At 48.8% G+C, this 16,049-nt stretch overlaps 1 protein-coding gene across 1 annotated transcript; it reads right to left on the bottom strand.

Moving 5' to 3' along the window:
- Positions 1 to 1,183: 1,183 nt before the first annotated feature.
- LOC135813025 (collagen alpha-1(IV) chain-like) lies at positions 1,184 to 9,618 on the bottom strand. Its single transcript, XM_065326244.1, has 2 exons — positions 9,558 to 9,618; positions 1,184 to 9,366 (listed from the first exon to the last, which is right to left on the bottom strand). Exons 1-2 carry the CDS (start codon positions 9,616 to 9,618, stop codon positions 1,184 to 1,186), a joined length of 8,244 nt encoding a protein of 2,747 aa, XP_065182316.1.
- Positions 9,619 to 16,049: the final 6,431 nt, after the last annotated feature.

Below are 16,049 nucleotides of genomic sequence, written 5' to 3'. Positions count from 1 at the left end.
CGGAACAGTACAACCCGAGCACTGGAACAGCGGACTGTGCCGTGAAGCGTGACTCTGCTCTACTCATGGGGTTGGATTTGTTGGATTTCACCTCCCGCCGCTGTAGACACTACCAGTAGCTCCCTGGAGCACATCCGGCTTTGAATTCCGATACAAGGTATAAGAGCGCATGTAACCGTTCACAAAACATGTCAGTACGAAAGCAGGCTATGCTTAAACACTGATCGGCACATTTATTTTACAATCATGCACTCAACCGGCGGCATACACACCGGTGAATACAGCTTCACGTGCAGCCAGTAATGAGCTCAACGCCCGGTCACACATGTTCAGGAGCCATGACAGGTATACAATCGTCATGCAGAATGCTGCCGACACCAGCACGCAACATGACAACTGCTTAGAGGTTTGAATGTGTTTGTCTTCCAAAATCGATTCAGAACCAACACACATTCAAACCGCTAACTTGCAGTTGTCATGTTGCGTAGTGCCGGGTGTCTGCGGCGGCATACACATGTATCCTTTTCAAAGCTCTTACTCAACTATTGTCTCCACGTAGATTATAAGTCAGGCGTGTGCCCCGTATGGGTTCCTGGGTGCCCGGAACCCCCATTTTTTCGCTCAAAATGAAGGATTTTGCTTCATCTTTTTGAAAAATTTCTCGAGGGAGGCCCCCGGAACCCCCCCCCCCTTAAAGGCCACCGGCGCACGCGCCTGTAAGTTCATGAGGAATCGTACTTTTCAGAGACAAGAGTCAGGAGAAAGAAGTTAAAGTAATAATGGAATTGTGCACTACATGGCACTCGGATTTGACTCTGAGAAAATCAGTGAAAGGACACATGCCAATCACGGTCACGTCAGAAAATGCAGGTTATAAAATCATGCAGGTAAATATAATCCTCAATTATGAAAATCGTTAGAAATCAGTCAGAGAAACCCAGCGATAATCATCAGCTGGGTAAAAGGGTCAAATGGTAAATGCTATTATTAGAATGATTCATTCCCGACAATCGCGTAAGCGCGAAACTAGAGGGGCAATAACGCCACGTTCTGCTCTGTTTTCTAATTGTCTGCAAACCCATCGGCAGGTAAAATAATATTGATAGAAAAAACAAATTCACAGTTTAGCGTACACTAAAAGCTAAGTGAGAGAAACAAAGATACGCGGGTAGCATCATAGCGTTCACCAATATTTGGCCCACCAGTTGTCCAGATGATCACAGATCCATTGCCAAAGAGACTTCTTCAGATCCTCCTTCAGGTCACCAAACGCACAGAATTTCTTGCCGTGCTTGTAGATGCATTTAGGTTTGGGAGGTTCGTCGCCATCACTCGACGAACCAGATCCGTCATCACTTCCTGATCCATCGTCACTTGGGGAGCCATTGTCGCTTCCTGACCCATCATCACTTGGCGAGCCGTCGTCACTTGGTGAGCCGTTATCGCTTCCTGATCCATCGTCACTTGGTGAACCATCGTCACTTGGCGAGCCGTCATCACTTGGTGAACCATCGTCACTTGGGGAGCCACTATTGCTTCCTGATCCATCATCACTTGGCGAGCCGTCGTCACTTGGTGAACCATCATCACTTGGTGAACCATCGTCACTTGGTGAGCCATCATCGCTTGGGGAGCCGTTATCGCTTCCTGACCCATCATCACTTGGCGATCCATCATCACTTGGTGAACCATCATCGCTTGGAGAGCCATCATCGCTTGGGGAGCCATTATTGCTTCCTGATCCATCATCACTTGGCGAACCATCATCACTTGGTGAACCATCATCACTTGGAGAGCCGTTATCGCTTCCTGACCCGTCATCACTTGGCGAGCCATCATCACTTGGTGAACCATCATCACTTGGCGAACCATCGTCACTTGGAGAGCCATTATTGCTTCCTGATCCATCATCACTTGGCGAGCCGTCGTCACTTGGTGAACCATCATCACTTGGTGACCCATCATCACTTGGGGAGCCATTATTGCTTCCTGATCCATCATCACTTGGCGACCCGTCGTCACTTGGTGAACCATCATCACTTGGAGAGCCATCATCACTTGGTGAGCCATCATCACTTGGGGAGCCATTATTGCTTCCTGATCCATCATCACTTGGCGAGCCATCATCACTTGGTGAACCAGCATCACTTGGTGAGCCATCATCGCTTGGGGAGCCATTATTGCTTCCTGATCCATCATCACTTGGCGAGCCATCGTCACTTGGTGAACCATCATCGCTTGGAGAGCCGTTATTGCTTCCTGACCCGTCATCACTTGGCGAGCCATCATCACTTGGTGAGCCATCATCACTTGGGGAGCCATTATTGCTTCCTGATCCATCATCACTTGGCGAGCCGTCGTCACTTGGTGAACCATCATCACTTGGTGAGCCATCATCACTTGGCGAGCCATCGTCACTTGGAGACCCATTATTGCTTCCTGATCCATCATCACTTGGCGAGCCATCATCACTTGGGGAGCCATCATCACTTGGAGAGCCATCATCACTTGGTGAGCCATTATTGCTTCCTGACCCGTCATCACTTGGCGAGCCATCATCACTTGGTGAACCAGCATCACTTGGTGAGCCATCATCGCTTGGGGAGCCATTATTGCTTCCTGATCCATCATCACTTGGCGAGCCATCGTCACTTGGTGAACCATCATCGCTTGGAGAGCCGTTATTGCTTCCTGACCCGTCATCACTTGGCGAGCCATCATCACTTGGTGAGCCATCATCACTTGGGGAGCCATTATTGCTTCCTGATCCATCATCACTTGGCGAGCCGTCGTCACTTGGTGAGCCATCATCACTTGGCGAGCCATCGTCACTTGGAGACCCATTATTGCTTCCTGATCCATCATCACTTGGCGAGCCATCATCACTTGGGGAGCCATCATCACTTGGAGAGCCATCATCACTTGGTGAGCCATTATTGCTTCCTGACTCGTCATCACTTGGCGAGCCATCATCACTTGGTGAGCCATCATCACTTGGGGAGCCATTATTGCTTCCTGATCCATCATCACTTGGCGACCCGTCGTCACTTGGTGAACCATCATCACTTGGTGAGCCATCGTCACTTGGTGAGCCATCGTCACTTGGAGACCCATTATTGCTTCCTGATCCATCATCACTTGGCGAGCCATCATCACTTGGGGAGCCATCATCACTTGGAGAGCCATCATCACTTGGTGAGCCATTATTGCTTCCTGATCCATCATCACTTGGCGAGCCATCATCACTTGGCGAGCCATCATCACTTGGGGAGCCATTATCGCTTCCTGACCCATCATCACTTGGTGAGCCATCGTCACTTGGAGACCCATTATTGCTTCCTGATCCATCATCACTTGGCGAGCCATCATCACTTGGGGAGCCGTCCTCACTTGGGGAGCCATTATCGCTTCCTGACCCATCATCACTTGGTGAACCATCATCACTTGGAGAGCCATCATTACTTGGTGAGCCATTATTGCTTCCTGATCCATTATCACTTGGCGAGCCGTCGTCACTTGGTGAACCATCTTCACTTGGTGAGCCATCATCACTTGGGGAGCCATTATTGCTTCCTGATCCATCATCACTTGGCGAGCCATCATCACTTGGTGAATCATCATCGCTTGGAGAGCCGTTATCGCTTCCTGACCCATCATCACTTGGCGAGCCATCGTCACTTGGTGAACCATCATCACTTGGGGAGCCATTATTGCTTCCTGATCCATCATCACTTGGCGAGCCATCATCACTTGGTGAACCATCATCGCTTGGAGAGCCGTTATCGCCTCCTGACCCATCATCACTTGGCGAGCCGTCTTCACTTGGTGAACCATCATCACTTGGAGAGCCATCATCACTTGGTGAGCCATCATCACTTGGGGAGCCAATATTGCTTCCTGATCCATCATCACTTGGCGAGCCGTCGTCACTTGGTGAACCATCATCACTTGGAGAGCCATCATCACTTGGTGAGCCATCATCACTTGGCGAGCCATTATTGCTTCCTGATCCATCATCACTTGGCGAGCCATCATCACTTGGTGAACCATCATCGCTTGGAGAGCCGTTATCGCTTCCTGACCCATCATCACTTGGCGAGCCATCGTCACTTGGTGAACCATCATCACTTGGTGAGCCATCATCACTTGGGGAGCCATTATTGCTTCCTGATCCATCATCACTTGGCGAGCCATCATCACTTGGTGAACCATCATCGCTTGGAGAGCCGTTATCGCCTCCTGACCCATCATCACTTGGCGAGCCGTCGTCACTTGGTGAACCATCATCACTTGGAGAGCCATCATCACTTGGTGAGCCATCATCACTTGGGGAGCCATTATTGCTTCCTGATCCATCATCACTTGGCGAGCCATCATCACTTGGTGAGCCATCATCACTTGGAGAGCCATCATTGCTTCCAGATCCATCATCACTTGGCGAGCCGTCGTCACTTGGTGAACCATCATCACTTGGTGAGCCATCATCACTTGGTGAACCATCATCGCTTGGGGAGCCATTATCGCTTCCTGATCCATCATCACTTGGCGAGCCATCATCACTTGGTGAACCATCATCACTTGGGGAGCCATCATCACTTGGTGAACCATCATCGCTTGGGGAACCATTATTGCTTCCTGATCCATCATCACTCGGCGAGCCGTCGTCACTTGGTGAACCATCATCACTTGGCGAACCGTCATCACTTGGTGAACCATCATCACTTGGAGAGCCGTTATCGCTTCCTGACCCGTCATCACTTGGCGAGTCATCATCACTTGGTGAACCATCATCACTTGGCGAACCATCGTCACTTGGAGAGCCATTATTGCTTCCTGATCCATCATCACTTGGTGAGCCATCATCACTTGGTGAACCATCATCACTTGGCGAACCATCGTCACTTGGAGAGCCATTATTGCTTCCTGATCCATCATCACTTGGCGAGCCATCATCACTTGGAGAGCCATCATCACTAGGTGAGCCATCATTACTTGGCGAGCCATTATTGCTTCCTGATCCATCATCACTTGGTGAACCATCATCGCTTGGAGAGCCGTTATCGCTTCCTGACCCATCATCACTTGGCGAGCCGTCGTCACTTGGTGAACCATCATCACTTGGCGAGCCATCATCACTTGGTGAGCCATCATCACTTGGGGAGCCATTATTGCTTCCTGATCCATCATCACTTGGCGAGCCATCATCACTTGGAGAGCCATTATTGCTTCCAGATCCATCATCACTTGGCGAGCCGTCGTCACTTGGTGAGCCATCATCACTTGGTGAACCATCATCGCTTGGGGAGCCATTATCGCTTCCTGATCCATCATCACTTGGCGAGCCATCATCACTTGGTGAACCATCATCACTTGGTGAACCATCATCGCTTGGGGACCCATTATTGCTTCCTGATCCATCATCACTCGGCGAGCCGTCGTCACTTGGTGAACCATCATCACTTGGGGAACCGTCATCACTTGGTGAGCCATCATCACTTGGAGAGCCGTTATCGCTTCCTGACCCGTCATCACTTGGCGAGCCATCATCACTTGGCGAACCATCGTCACTCGGAGAGCCATTATTGCTTCCTGATCCATCATCACTTGGCGAGCCATCATCACTTGGTGAACCATCATCACTTGGCGAACCATCGTCACTTGGAGAGCCATTATTGCTTCCTGATCCATCATCACTTGGCGAGCCATCATCACTTGGTGAACCATCATCACTTGGTGAGCCATCATCGCTTGGGGAGCCATTATTGCTTCCAGATCCATCATCACTTGGCGAGCCACCATCACTTGGTGAACCATCGTCACTTGGTGAACCATCATCGCTTGGAGAGCCGTTATCGCTTCCTGACCCGTCATCACTTGGCGAGCCATCATCACTTGGTGAACCATCATCACTTGGCGAACCATTGTCATTTGGAGAGCCATTATTGCTTCCTGATCCATCATCACTTGGCGAGCCATCATCACTTGGTGAACCATCATCACTTGGTGAGCCATCATCGCTTGGGGAGCCATTATTGCTTCCAGATCCATCATCACTTGGCGAGCCATCATCACTTGGTGAACCATCATCACTTGGTGAGCCATCATCACTTGGGGAGCCATTATTGCTTCCTGATCCATCATCACTTGGCGAGCCGTCGTCACTTGGTGAACCATCATCACTTGGAGAGCCATTATTGCTTCCTGACCCATCATCACTTGGCGAGCCATCATCACTTGGTGAACCATCATCACTTGGAGAGCCATCATCACTTGGTGAGCCATCATCACTTGGGGAGCCATTATTGTTTCCTGATCCATCATCACTTGGCGAGCCATCATCACTTGGTGAACCATCATCGCTTGGAGAGCCGTTATCGCTTCCTGACCCATCATCACTCGGCGAGCCGTCGTCACTTGGCGAACCATCATCACTTGGTGAGCCATCGTCACTTGGAGAGCCATTATTGCTCCCTGATCCATCATCACTTGGCGAGCCGTCGTCACTTGGTGAACCATCATCACTTGGCGAGCCATCATCACTTGGTGAGCCATTATTGCTTCCTGATCCATCATCACTTGGCGAGCCGTCGTCACTTGGTGAACCATCATCACTTGGTGAACCATCATCGCTTGGGGAGCCATCATCACTTGGAGAGCCATTATTGCTTCCTGATCCATCGTCACTTGGCGAGCCGTCGTCACTTGGTGAGCCATCATCACTTGGAGAGCCATCATCACTTGGAGAGCCATTATTGCTTCCTGATCCATCGTCACTTGGCGAGCCGTCGTCACTTGGTGAGCCATCATCACTTGGGGAGCCATTATTGCTTCCTGATCCATCATCACTTGTCGAGCCGTCGTCACTTGGTGAACCATCATCACTTGGAGAGCCATCATCACTTGGTGAGCCATCATCACTTGGGGAGCCATTATTGCTTCCTGATCCATCATCACTTGGCGAGCCGTCGTCACTTGGTGAACCATCATCACTTGGAGAGCCATCATCACTTGGTGAACCATCATCGCTTGGGGAGCCATTATTGCTTCCCGATCCATCATCACTTGGCGAGCCATCATCACTTGGTGAACCATCATCACTTGGGGAGCCATCATCACTTGGTGAACCATCATCGCTTGGGGAGCCATTATTGCTTCCCGATCCATCATCACTTGGCGAGCCATCATCACTTGGTGAACCATCATCACTTGGGGAGCCATCATCACTTGGTGAACCATCATCGCTTGGGGAGCCATTATTGCTTCCTGATCCATCATCACTTGGCGAGCCGTCGTCACTTGGTGAACCATCATCACTTGGTGAACCATCATCGCTTGGGGAGCCATCATCACTTGGAGAGCCATTATTGCTTCCTGATCCATCATCACTTGGCGAGCCGTCGTCACTTGGTGAACCATCATCACTTGGGGAGCCATCATCACTTGGGGAGCCATTATTGCTTCCTGATCCATCATCACTTGGCGAGCCGTCGTCAATTGGTGAACCATCATCACTTGGAGAGCCATCATCACTTGGGGAGCCATTATTGCTTCCTGACCCATCATTACTTGGCGAGCCATCATCACTTGGGGAGCCATCATCACTTGGTGAACCATCATCGCTTGGAGAGCCAATATCGCTTCCCGAGCCATTATCACTTGGCGAGCCGTCGTCACTTGGTGAGCCATCATCACTTGGTGAGCCATTATTGCTTCCTGATCCATCATCACTTGGCGAGCCATCGTCACTTGGTGAACCATCATCACTTGGAGAGCCATCATCACTTGGAGAGCCATCATCACTTGGCGAGCCATCATCGCTTGGAGAGCTGTTATCACTTCCTGATCCATCATCACTTGGTGAGCCATCATCACTTGGGGAGCCATTATTGCTTCCTGATCCATCATCACTTGGCGAGCCATCGTCACTTGGTGAACCATCATCACTTGGAGAGCCATCATCACTAGGAGAGCCATCATCACTTGGAGAGCCATCATCGCTTGGAGAGCCGTTATCACTTCCTGATCCATCATCACTTGGCGAGCCATCATCACTTGGAGAACCATCATCACTTGGGGAGCCATCATCACTTGGGAAGCCATTATTGCTTCCTGATCCATCATCACTTGGCGAGCCGTCGTCACTTGGTGAACCATCATCACTTGGTGAGCCATCATCACTTGGGGAGCCATTATTGCTTCCTGATCCATCATCACTTGGCGAGCCATCATCACTTGGAGAACCATCATCACTTGTGGAGCCATCATCACTTGGGGAGCCATTATTGCTTCCTGATCCATCATCACTTGGCGAGCCGTCGTCACTTGGTGAACCATCATCACTTGGTGAGCCATCATCACTTGGGGAGCCATTATTGCTTCCTGATCCATCATCACTTGGCGAGCCGTCGTCACTTGGCGAACCATCATCACTTGGAGAGCCATTATTGCTTCCTGATCCATCATCACTTGGCGAGCCGTCGTCACTTGGTGAACCATCATCACTTGGAGAGCCATCATCACTTGGGGAGCCATTATTGCTTCCTGATCCATCATCACTTGGTGAACCATCATCACTTGGAGAGCCATCATCACTTGGGGAGCCATTATTGCTTCCTGATCCATCATCACTTGGAGAGCCGTCATCACTTGGTGAACCATCATCACTTGGTGAGCCATCATCACTTGGGGATCCATTATTGCTTCCTGATCCATCATCACTTGGCGAGCCGTCGTCACTTGGTGAACCATCATCACTTGGTGAACCATCATCACTCGGTGAGCCATCATCACTTGGCGAGCCATTATTGCTTCCTGATCCATCATCACTTGGCGAGCCATCATCACTTGGTGAACCATCATCACTTGGTGAACCATCATCACTTGGAGAGCCATTATCGCTTCCTGATCCATCATCACTTGGCGAACCATCATCACTTGGTGAACCATCATCACTTGGAGAGCCATCATCACTTGGGGAGCCATTATTGCTTCCTGATCCATCATCACTTGGCGAGCCGTCGTCACTTGGTGAACCATCATCGCTTGGCGAACCATCATCACTTGGGGAGCCATTATTGCTCCCTGATCCATCATCACTTGGCGAGCCATCATCACTTGGTGAACCATCATCGCTCGGAGAGCCGTTATCGCTTCCTGACCCATCATCGCTTGGCGATTCAACTGCAGGACTTTCCGTTTCGGGTTCCGGCTTCCAATTCGGAGTGTGCCCTTTTTCGTCGCCGCCTTTAGCCTTGGGTCCCGGGTGGTAGTGCGGGTACCAGGGTGAGTGGGGCTTGTCCCAACTCAACGAACCGCTGTCGCCATCACTCGAGTCAGACGCCGACGACCACGAACCGGACGCCTCGCCTGCAGCAACACGAACGGGAAAAAACGTATAAATTATTTTTATTTTTTTAATTTGATATTTTATGTGTATGGGGAAGAAGAAATAAGCCGCTAAGTTTGGACATTGCAGATTGACTGTTTCGACAAGTTCAAAGCAGCTTAACCAATGGGATTTCTGTCTCTTGTCCCCAGGTAAGGTCTGCTGAACTAACTGGCACAAGCTTTAATAGCAGGATCTACATCTGAGCCTGGATCCTTGATGTCAGTGATCATTCATAGTACATGTAGCAGACTCCTGATATAACGAGCACCAATGTGCAGGACACTGATTAGTTCTTTATGGCTGAAGTTCGTTAATATAAACAGAAATGAACTTACACTGTAGGTTCAAACTGGGACATGGACAACGGTTTGCTATATCACGAAATTCGCTATAATTATGCGAGTTCGTTATAAGTGGAGTCGACTGTAATTATACAGACGCTGAAAACTCAGCCGAGCTGGATGGCACGAGAACCGGGAAAGTCACACCCCCCCCCCATTTTTTAGCCATCGGGCGTACTTTCTGTGACAAAGTAAAATAACCCGAGTGTGCACGTGTGTTGTGCAAATGTGTATGTGCACGCTCATACCTCGTTTAAACAGACGTCTGGGAGGAGTACTACCTCTGGGAACGGGCACTCGATCCGTAACTCGATCTGAATCACAAACGGGGTGATGGGCAAAGGCCAGAGATATGGTGTGTCACTATGACGTCTCAACTTTCTAAAACTGATGAAGGACTAGTAATGATATCCACTCAATCTCGCCCAAAGGTTGCCCAGTAGACCAAAGTGCCGTAATTTCAGTGTCCGGATAACCGAGGTATGAGTGTGTATGGTCGTGGTTATCAAAAGAGTGTGGAATGGTCCTAGTCCCTATCAAACACACATGCAGGAAAGGAGGGTCGAGCATGTATTCTTCATGCATGCGCGCACACAGACCCCTCCTCCCCCCCCCCCCCCCTCTCACCCCACACAGACGCGCACGCACAAGAAAGTTCACACGCACGCACAAGAAAGTTCACACGCACGCACAAGAAAGTTCACACGCACGCACAAGAAAGTTCACACGCACGCACAAGAAAGTTCACATGCACGCACAAGAAAGTTCACACGCACGCACAAGAAAGTTCACACGCACGCACAAGAAAGTTCACACACACGCACACACACGCACACACACATACACACAGTTATATGCAGCAGCAGCAGCAGCAGCAACAACAACAGCTAACAAGCACAGTGACACGTTACGGTTGGTACTCACTGGAGTCCTCTGGGTAATGACAGTAGGGAATTCCCGAGTGTGGATTCACGTAGCAATCACCTCCATGCCAACAGAGTAAATGGCGTGTATGGTCTGCAGAACACATGCACACGTGGGAAGAATCAGGAAAGAATTATCAGATTGGCGGACCTAATTATTTGACGACAAGAGCTCTCCTGTGATGAGGAGTGTTCGCGATATACGCACCGCATGCTCGGTGATCCACGCAGCCAGGGTTTGCCTGTGGTCTCGCATGGTTTTTGACATTCTAAATTCAGCGCCCGAGGCACGATTCCGGCGTCGCACAAGCGCAGGAATCATGATAATCGTGGGCTCACAAAACACCTCGACAACGTGAGCACACCCGTAAAAGCATTGCGGAAAGAAAGCCTTTCCAGACCGTGATTTTGCCAGCTTGCAGGCGACCAAAGGCAAAACCAACATCGCTACAATCATTATTATCAGTCTATCACCATGATCACCATGATCACTTATCAGGGTTTGGAGACTCCACTGTAGTCCATCAGGCAGGGGGATTCAGGGAGTACTAAAAAGACAGTTTTGTAGTACTCCTGATCTACGGACTACAGATGCTATTGTCAATACAATCTACCTATCATGAGTCATGGTCTGCACTATTACTACTAGTACAGTGTCAGTACGGCTTCAGCAGGAAGAGTGTCTGCAGAGTGCCTCTACTACTGTATCAGCGGACTCGACCAGTGCTTGGAACAGGCACACTAACTACATGTACTACTACAGTACAGTAGAGACTGGGTATAACTATAACGACACTCCTTCGGGAGAAAACAAAATGTCGCTATAATATTATTCGATCTGTCACTAAACCCGATCTTCACAATCATTAGTATGCAATATGTGTATCAAAAAGACAGAAATGTATTGCAGATATGCATGTGCATAATAATTATAATCCATAGGCCATCCAGAACTAATTCGTTGTTTCGGATCACCCGACCGCAACATGTTTTTTTTTTTTTATAGTGCATGCAAATGTACAGACTAGACTATGTACACACGCGACCCTAATACTAGCAGTCCAGATATCGACCTCAGATTTCAAGTGACTCAGAAGCAGGGAGTAGTATTTTACTACTCCCTGCTCAGAAGCAGCCATGGCTAGCCAAATGACAGGATGCAGCGCTTGGTGACGACGTTGTCTTCTATCTCCGATCCGCAATCGGTCGTGAAACAGGCTTCAAACAGCATCAGCTCCGCCACCTTGTCGCTATTTACAGAAGTTTTCAAGGTGAGAGCTGCTCGTAAGACTCGTTTGCCAGCGAGGCCAAGATCTGGTCCTGGAGGGGACCTGGATCTGATGAGACAATGACTGCGCTGGATTGTCTACACTACAGTCAGATTTGATCGACTGGCTAGATGGACAAAAGCTACCGGTATTCGATGTACATGACTGTATGCACATGGACGTAACCAAAATAAAAAATATAATAAAATAAAAAATAAACCCGACCGACCGACCCTGGTACGGATGAGTGAAGTGACCCGAAACAACGAATTAATTCTAGGTGGCTATTATGGATTTCAGATGTGCTTATGCATGTGTCAGCCATCATGCATAGTTCAAGCCAAAACTTCATGCAAAGCGTTCAAACATGTCGTCTTTCCAAGATTCTCCTCCATTTCTCCCCCTCTCCCAAGTAGAGACGCACGTGACCAGCTGCTGATGCTGCTAGCAAGAGTGCATAAACATGGACTCTTGCTGCTAGTGACAGCGACTGATTGCAAAGCAACAGACTACAGTGTGCACGCAATGGAGCTGGTCGATTGCTCCTTGCCCGAACCTCTGCTGTAATCTGGGGGCCTTTACTGCTTTAGTTGATCTCTATCGGCGCGGCGTTAGGACTTGAGCTGAGAGTGATCTAGTGTACTACCGCTGTTACTAGTACACCCCCTGGATAGTGGCGGCGGTGGCAGTCAACTGGCTAATTTGCTGGTACGTACATCTACATGTAGTAGTAGACGAATAGAACTCCACCGGCAGCTACATGTGTGGATCGTGTACATGTATACGGGACACTTCATAGGAGTTAAGAGCCCGTCCACACTATGAGGAGGTACCGCGGTGCGATGGCAGCGGTCCAGGTTAACCCTTCGTGTGCCTCTACAGCTAGCTGATATATCACTTACACTATCTGGAGTAAGCTGCATGCATAGCTCTGCTGCGGAAAAGCGTGAATTACAATCTCTCCTGGCGATAAGCCTCGACTAGCGACCTTCATCAACAGTACATGCACACAACGGGTAGATGTCTGGATTATCTCAGGTATGTATCTCAGATACTAGCAGTAACCTCAGTACCGTGTGCCAGTCACGCATGTACAAACAAGACGGCAACGTCTGTAGGGCCTTCCCTATCAAAATAATAAATTCTACTACTACTACTACTACAAACACAATAGAGTCGATATCCATGTAGTACTGTACTTCGAAGTAGCTCGTAGCGCACGTTTCGTTTCGGCCGATCGATTGCGGGTAGCACATACATACAATGCACATGCCTTGTATACGGATTTTTAAGAGGGTACAGTACATAGACACATCCTCTCACACTCGCAGCGGTGTCATAACCACACGTACACGTACACGTATCCGCGTGAGTACCTCCAACCGGCTTTTCTTACTCATCTCCTGTGGGCATCGCTGGCCTATCTACATAAATGTACCGTTACGCGGGGCAGAACAACAGAGACCAAAAATCTTTCTCGTTTCGTGTTTTAGTCGTGTTTTTGGTCTCTGTTGTTCTGCCCCGTGTGGTAAGCTCTACCCTTTTTGAGGTATTGAGCACTGTTTGCAGCAAAGACTCCAGACACTTTGTAAAATTTAATGCACCGTTATGCAGAGCTCACTGACTTGTCAGTTTGAACACTCTGGCAAAGACCGTGCTCAGTACGTTCGGGCCTGGTTTAGATCTGGCTTTGGAAAATTTATTTTTCATTTCTACCAGGTTCGGCCTCATTTTCTACTGCGCTGCGCGGATGCGTCCACAAAGGACGCAACGGTTCTGTCCGCAGATTATGTATCCAATATAGGTTAGAGAAGGTCCCTGGTTCGAGTCCTGGTGGTAGTACTAGTAGTAGTATTTATTATTTGACTAGGGGAGTCCCAACAGGCATAGCCTTGTTACAGGGAACCCTCGGTGAATCTTTGTGGGGTGGTGACAGAAAGGGTTTGGATTTGCGAAAATTGAAGTAGTTCACTCAGTCATAATATTGGTATTATTTCCTCTTCAGACGCCACGGTTCACCTTTTCCACTGCTTATACCTCATACCAAGAGTACATAACCCCCTGTACTCTTGCTCATACTAATGACCACTTAATCAGGTCATGTCCATAATCCTCCATTTTCAACGCCTCGAACTGATGAATATCATGGCCATGTCTTCACTGAGGTTTCAAGGATCTTTGAAGACTGTACAGGGTGCACGCCTTCTCGAGAGGCGTCGGTATTGTGACTATTGTCACAGCAGGACGACGTATGTTGATGGCCTTTGCCTCTAAATTAACTCCGAGTTCATGTCTCCGAGTTCATGCGCAAAGCGATCATCAGAAAACAGTAACGAGTACAGTCAACTTCGCTAATAACGACTGCGGATATAACGACAATTCGCGAATAACGACATAATTTTCAAGACCAGAGCAAAGTCCCATCCAACTGTGACACATAATATAAAGAGACTTCGGGTATAACGACACTTCGCGCGAATAAGGACACTTTTCTGATGCCCCGCCGAGTGTCGTTATAAGCGAAGTCGACTGTAAATGCAACTCGTACTCTTGATACTGGTTTATATACCCACAAAGCAACAGTGTAAATGACAGAAGTTGTGAAAGATTGCATCATGGCTTGACTTTGAAAGACACTATTTCAAGCGACACGCATCTGCCTCTGCCTGTGGGGGCGCTGTCAAAATGCCGCGCATTCTCGCGCCTACACGTACATGTACACGGTATGAGCCAGGGCGTCCAGCTGCAGGCATTCCTCGACCTACTCATTCGCCAACTCTTTGCAGCTTGCCGGGAAAGAGCGCCTGCTACGCTTTCTCGCCAAAACGTCTTTCGCCAGGTTGTGACGAATTTAGGCGATCAAATTCGAGTCGTTACAATACTGGACTGTTACGGACATTCGTTACTGGCGGCATTGGTTACTGGCCCATTGGTCTGGTAGGTAAAGCGTATTGTACGGGCAAAATGAATTGCACGTATCATCAAATAAATTCAAATTCAGCAAGCTGAATTTGGTGGTCATAGGGTCAGAGTTAGTAGGTACTACAGTGCTGGCAACTGAAATCCGACCACCTGAGCGGTGCGCTCACATCGCAAAGAACGTGAACCCACCGCTCAGGGGGTCGGATTTCAGTTGCCAGCACTGTATATGTACTGCTGCAATACTAGGGTGCTTTCTGATTACTATAATCAGGAGCCGCACATTCTGTCATTCACCAGGTGCACAGACTAGCCATTATGTGTACGTCACACACGTGGGCGTGTGGAAAGAGATGTCTTCCAAGCCATCGTTCTGATCGATGAACTACATGTACTGGCACGGTCAACACCTTACCTCCTCCACAGGTCTACAATCATACAGTACATTGTACTTTATAATTTGTTTACATCGAGCATGCGCATAATGCATATTAGAGATAGAGTAAGGGAGAGAAAGAGAGAGAGAAAGAGAGTGAGAGAAAGAGAAAGAGAGAGAGAGAAAGACAGAGAGAGAGAGAGAGAGGGGGGGGGGGGGCATGGGGAAAGACCGTATGCTGCGACAATCATACACGCACAGAAAAGTTTCCAATGGAACAAGCTCCTTCCCCACACATTTTAGCCATATTCCATTGCAATTTTGTGTCATATTGCTCTGCCCTCGAGGAATCGAGCACTTGATGTTTTGCAAGTATTTTGCTCAGGTGTATGTATATTGGACTTTATCACAAGAATTTTAAGGGTAGGCTAAAAAAACGTTAACAAACCAGATCAATAGTGTTACTTACGGAAGTAGGAGCACGGACGAGCCACATCTCCCTTCACCCAGCCCTTAGGATGATGCTGAATGGGCCAGGCCGTCGACTGGTCTAGCACGGCAAACAAGAGGATGCCCACCAGAAGAATGTGCACGGCAACGGGACCTCGACCTGGGGCTGAACGAGGTCGGGCTAACGCCATGCTTAGATGATTGTGAATCACAATCTTGAAGATTTGTTATATATTATAAATAAAATACCAGACGCTGTCTATAAATTAGTAGCAGAACATCGAAGCAATATTTCCGTAGGAAAGTCAAAATAGTTCAAGGAGGGAAATTGGTATTCCTATTGGGAGAGAAACCGGGAGAGAACTAGGTGTTCGGTTCTGATCA

Source organism: Sycon ciliatum, chromosome 3, assembly GCF_964019385.1.
Source record: "Sycon ciliatum chromosome 3, ocSycCili1.1, whole genome shotgun sequence".
Lineage (NCBI taxonomy): Eukaryota > Metazoa > Porifera > Calcarea > Leucosolenida > Sycettidae > Sycon > Sycon ciliatum.
The sequence above is the reverse complement of the archived record's forward strand: the minus strand, read 5'-3'. Positions and strand labels throughout refer to the sequence as shown.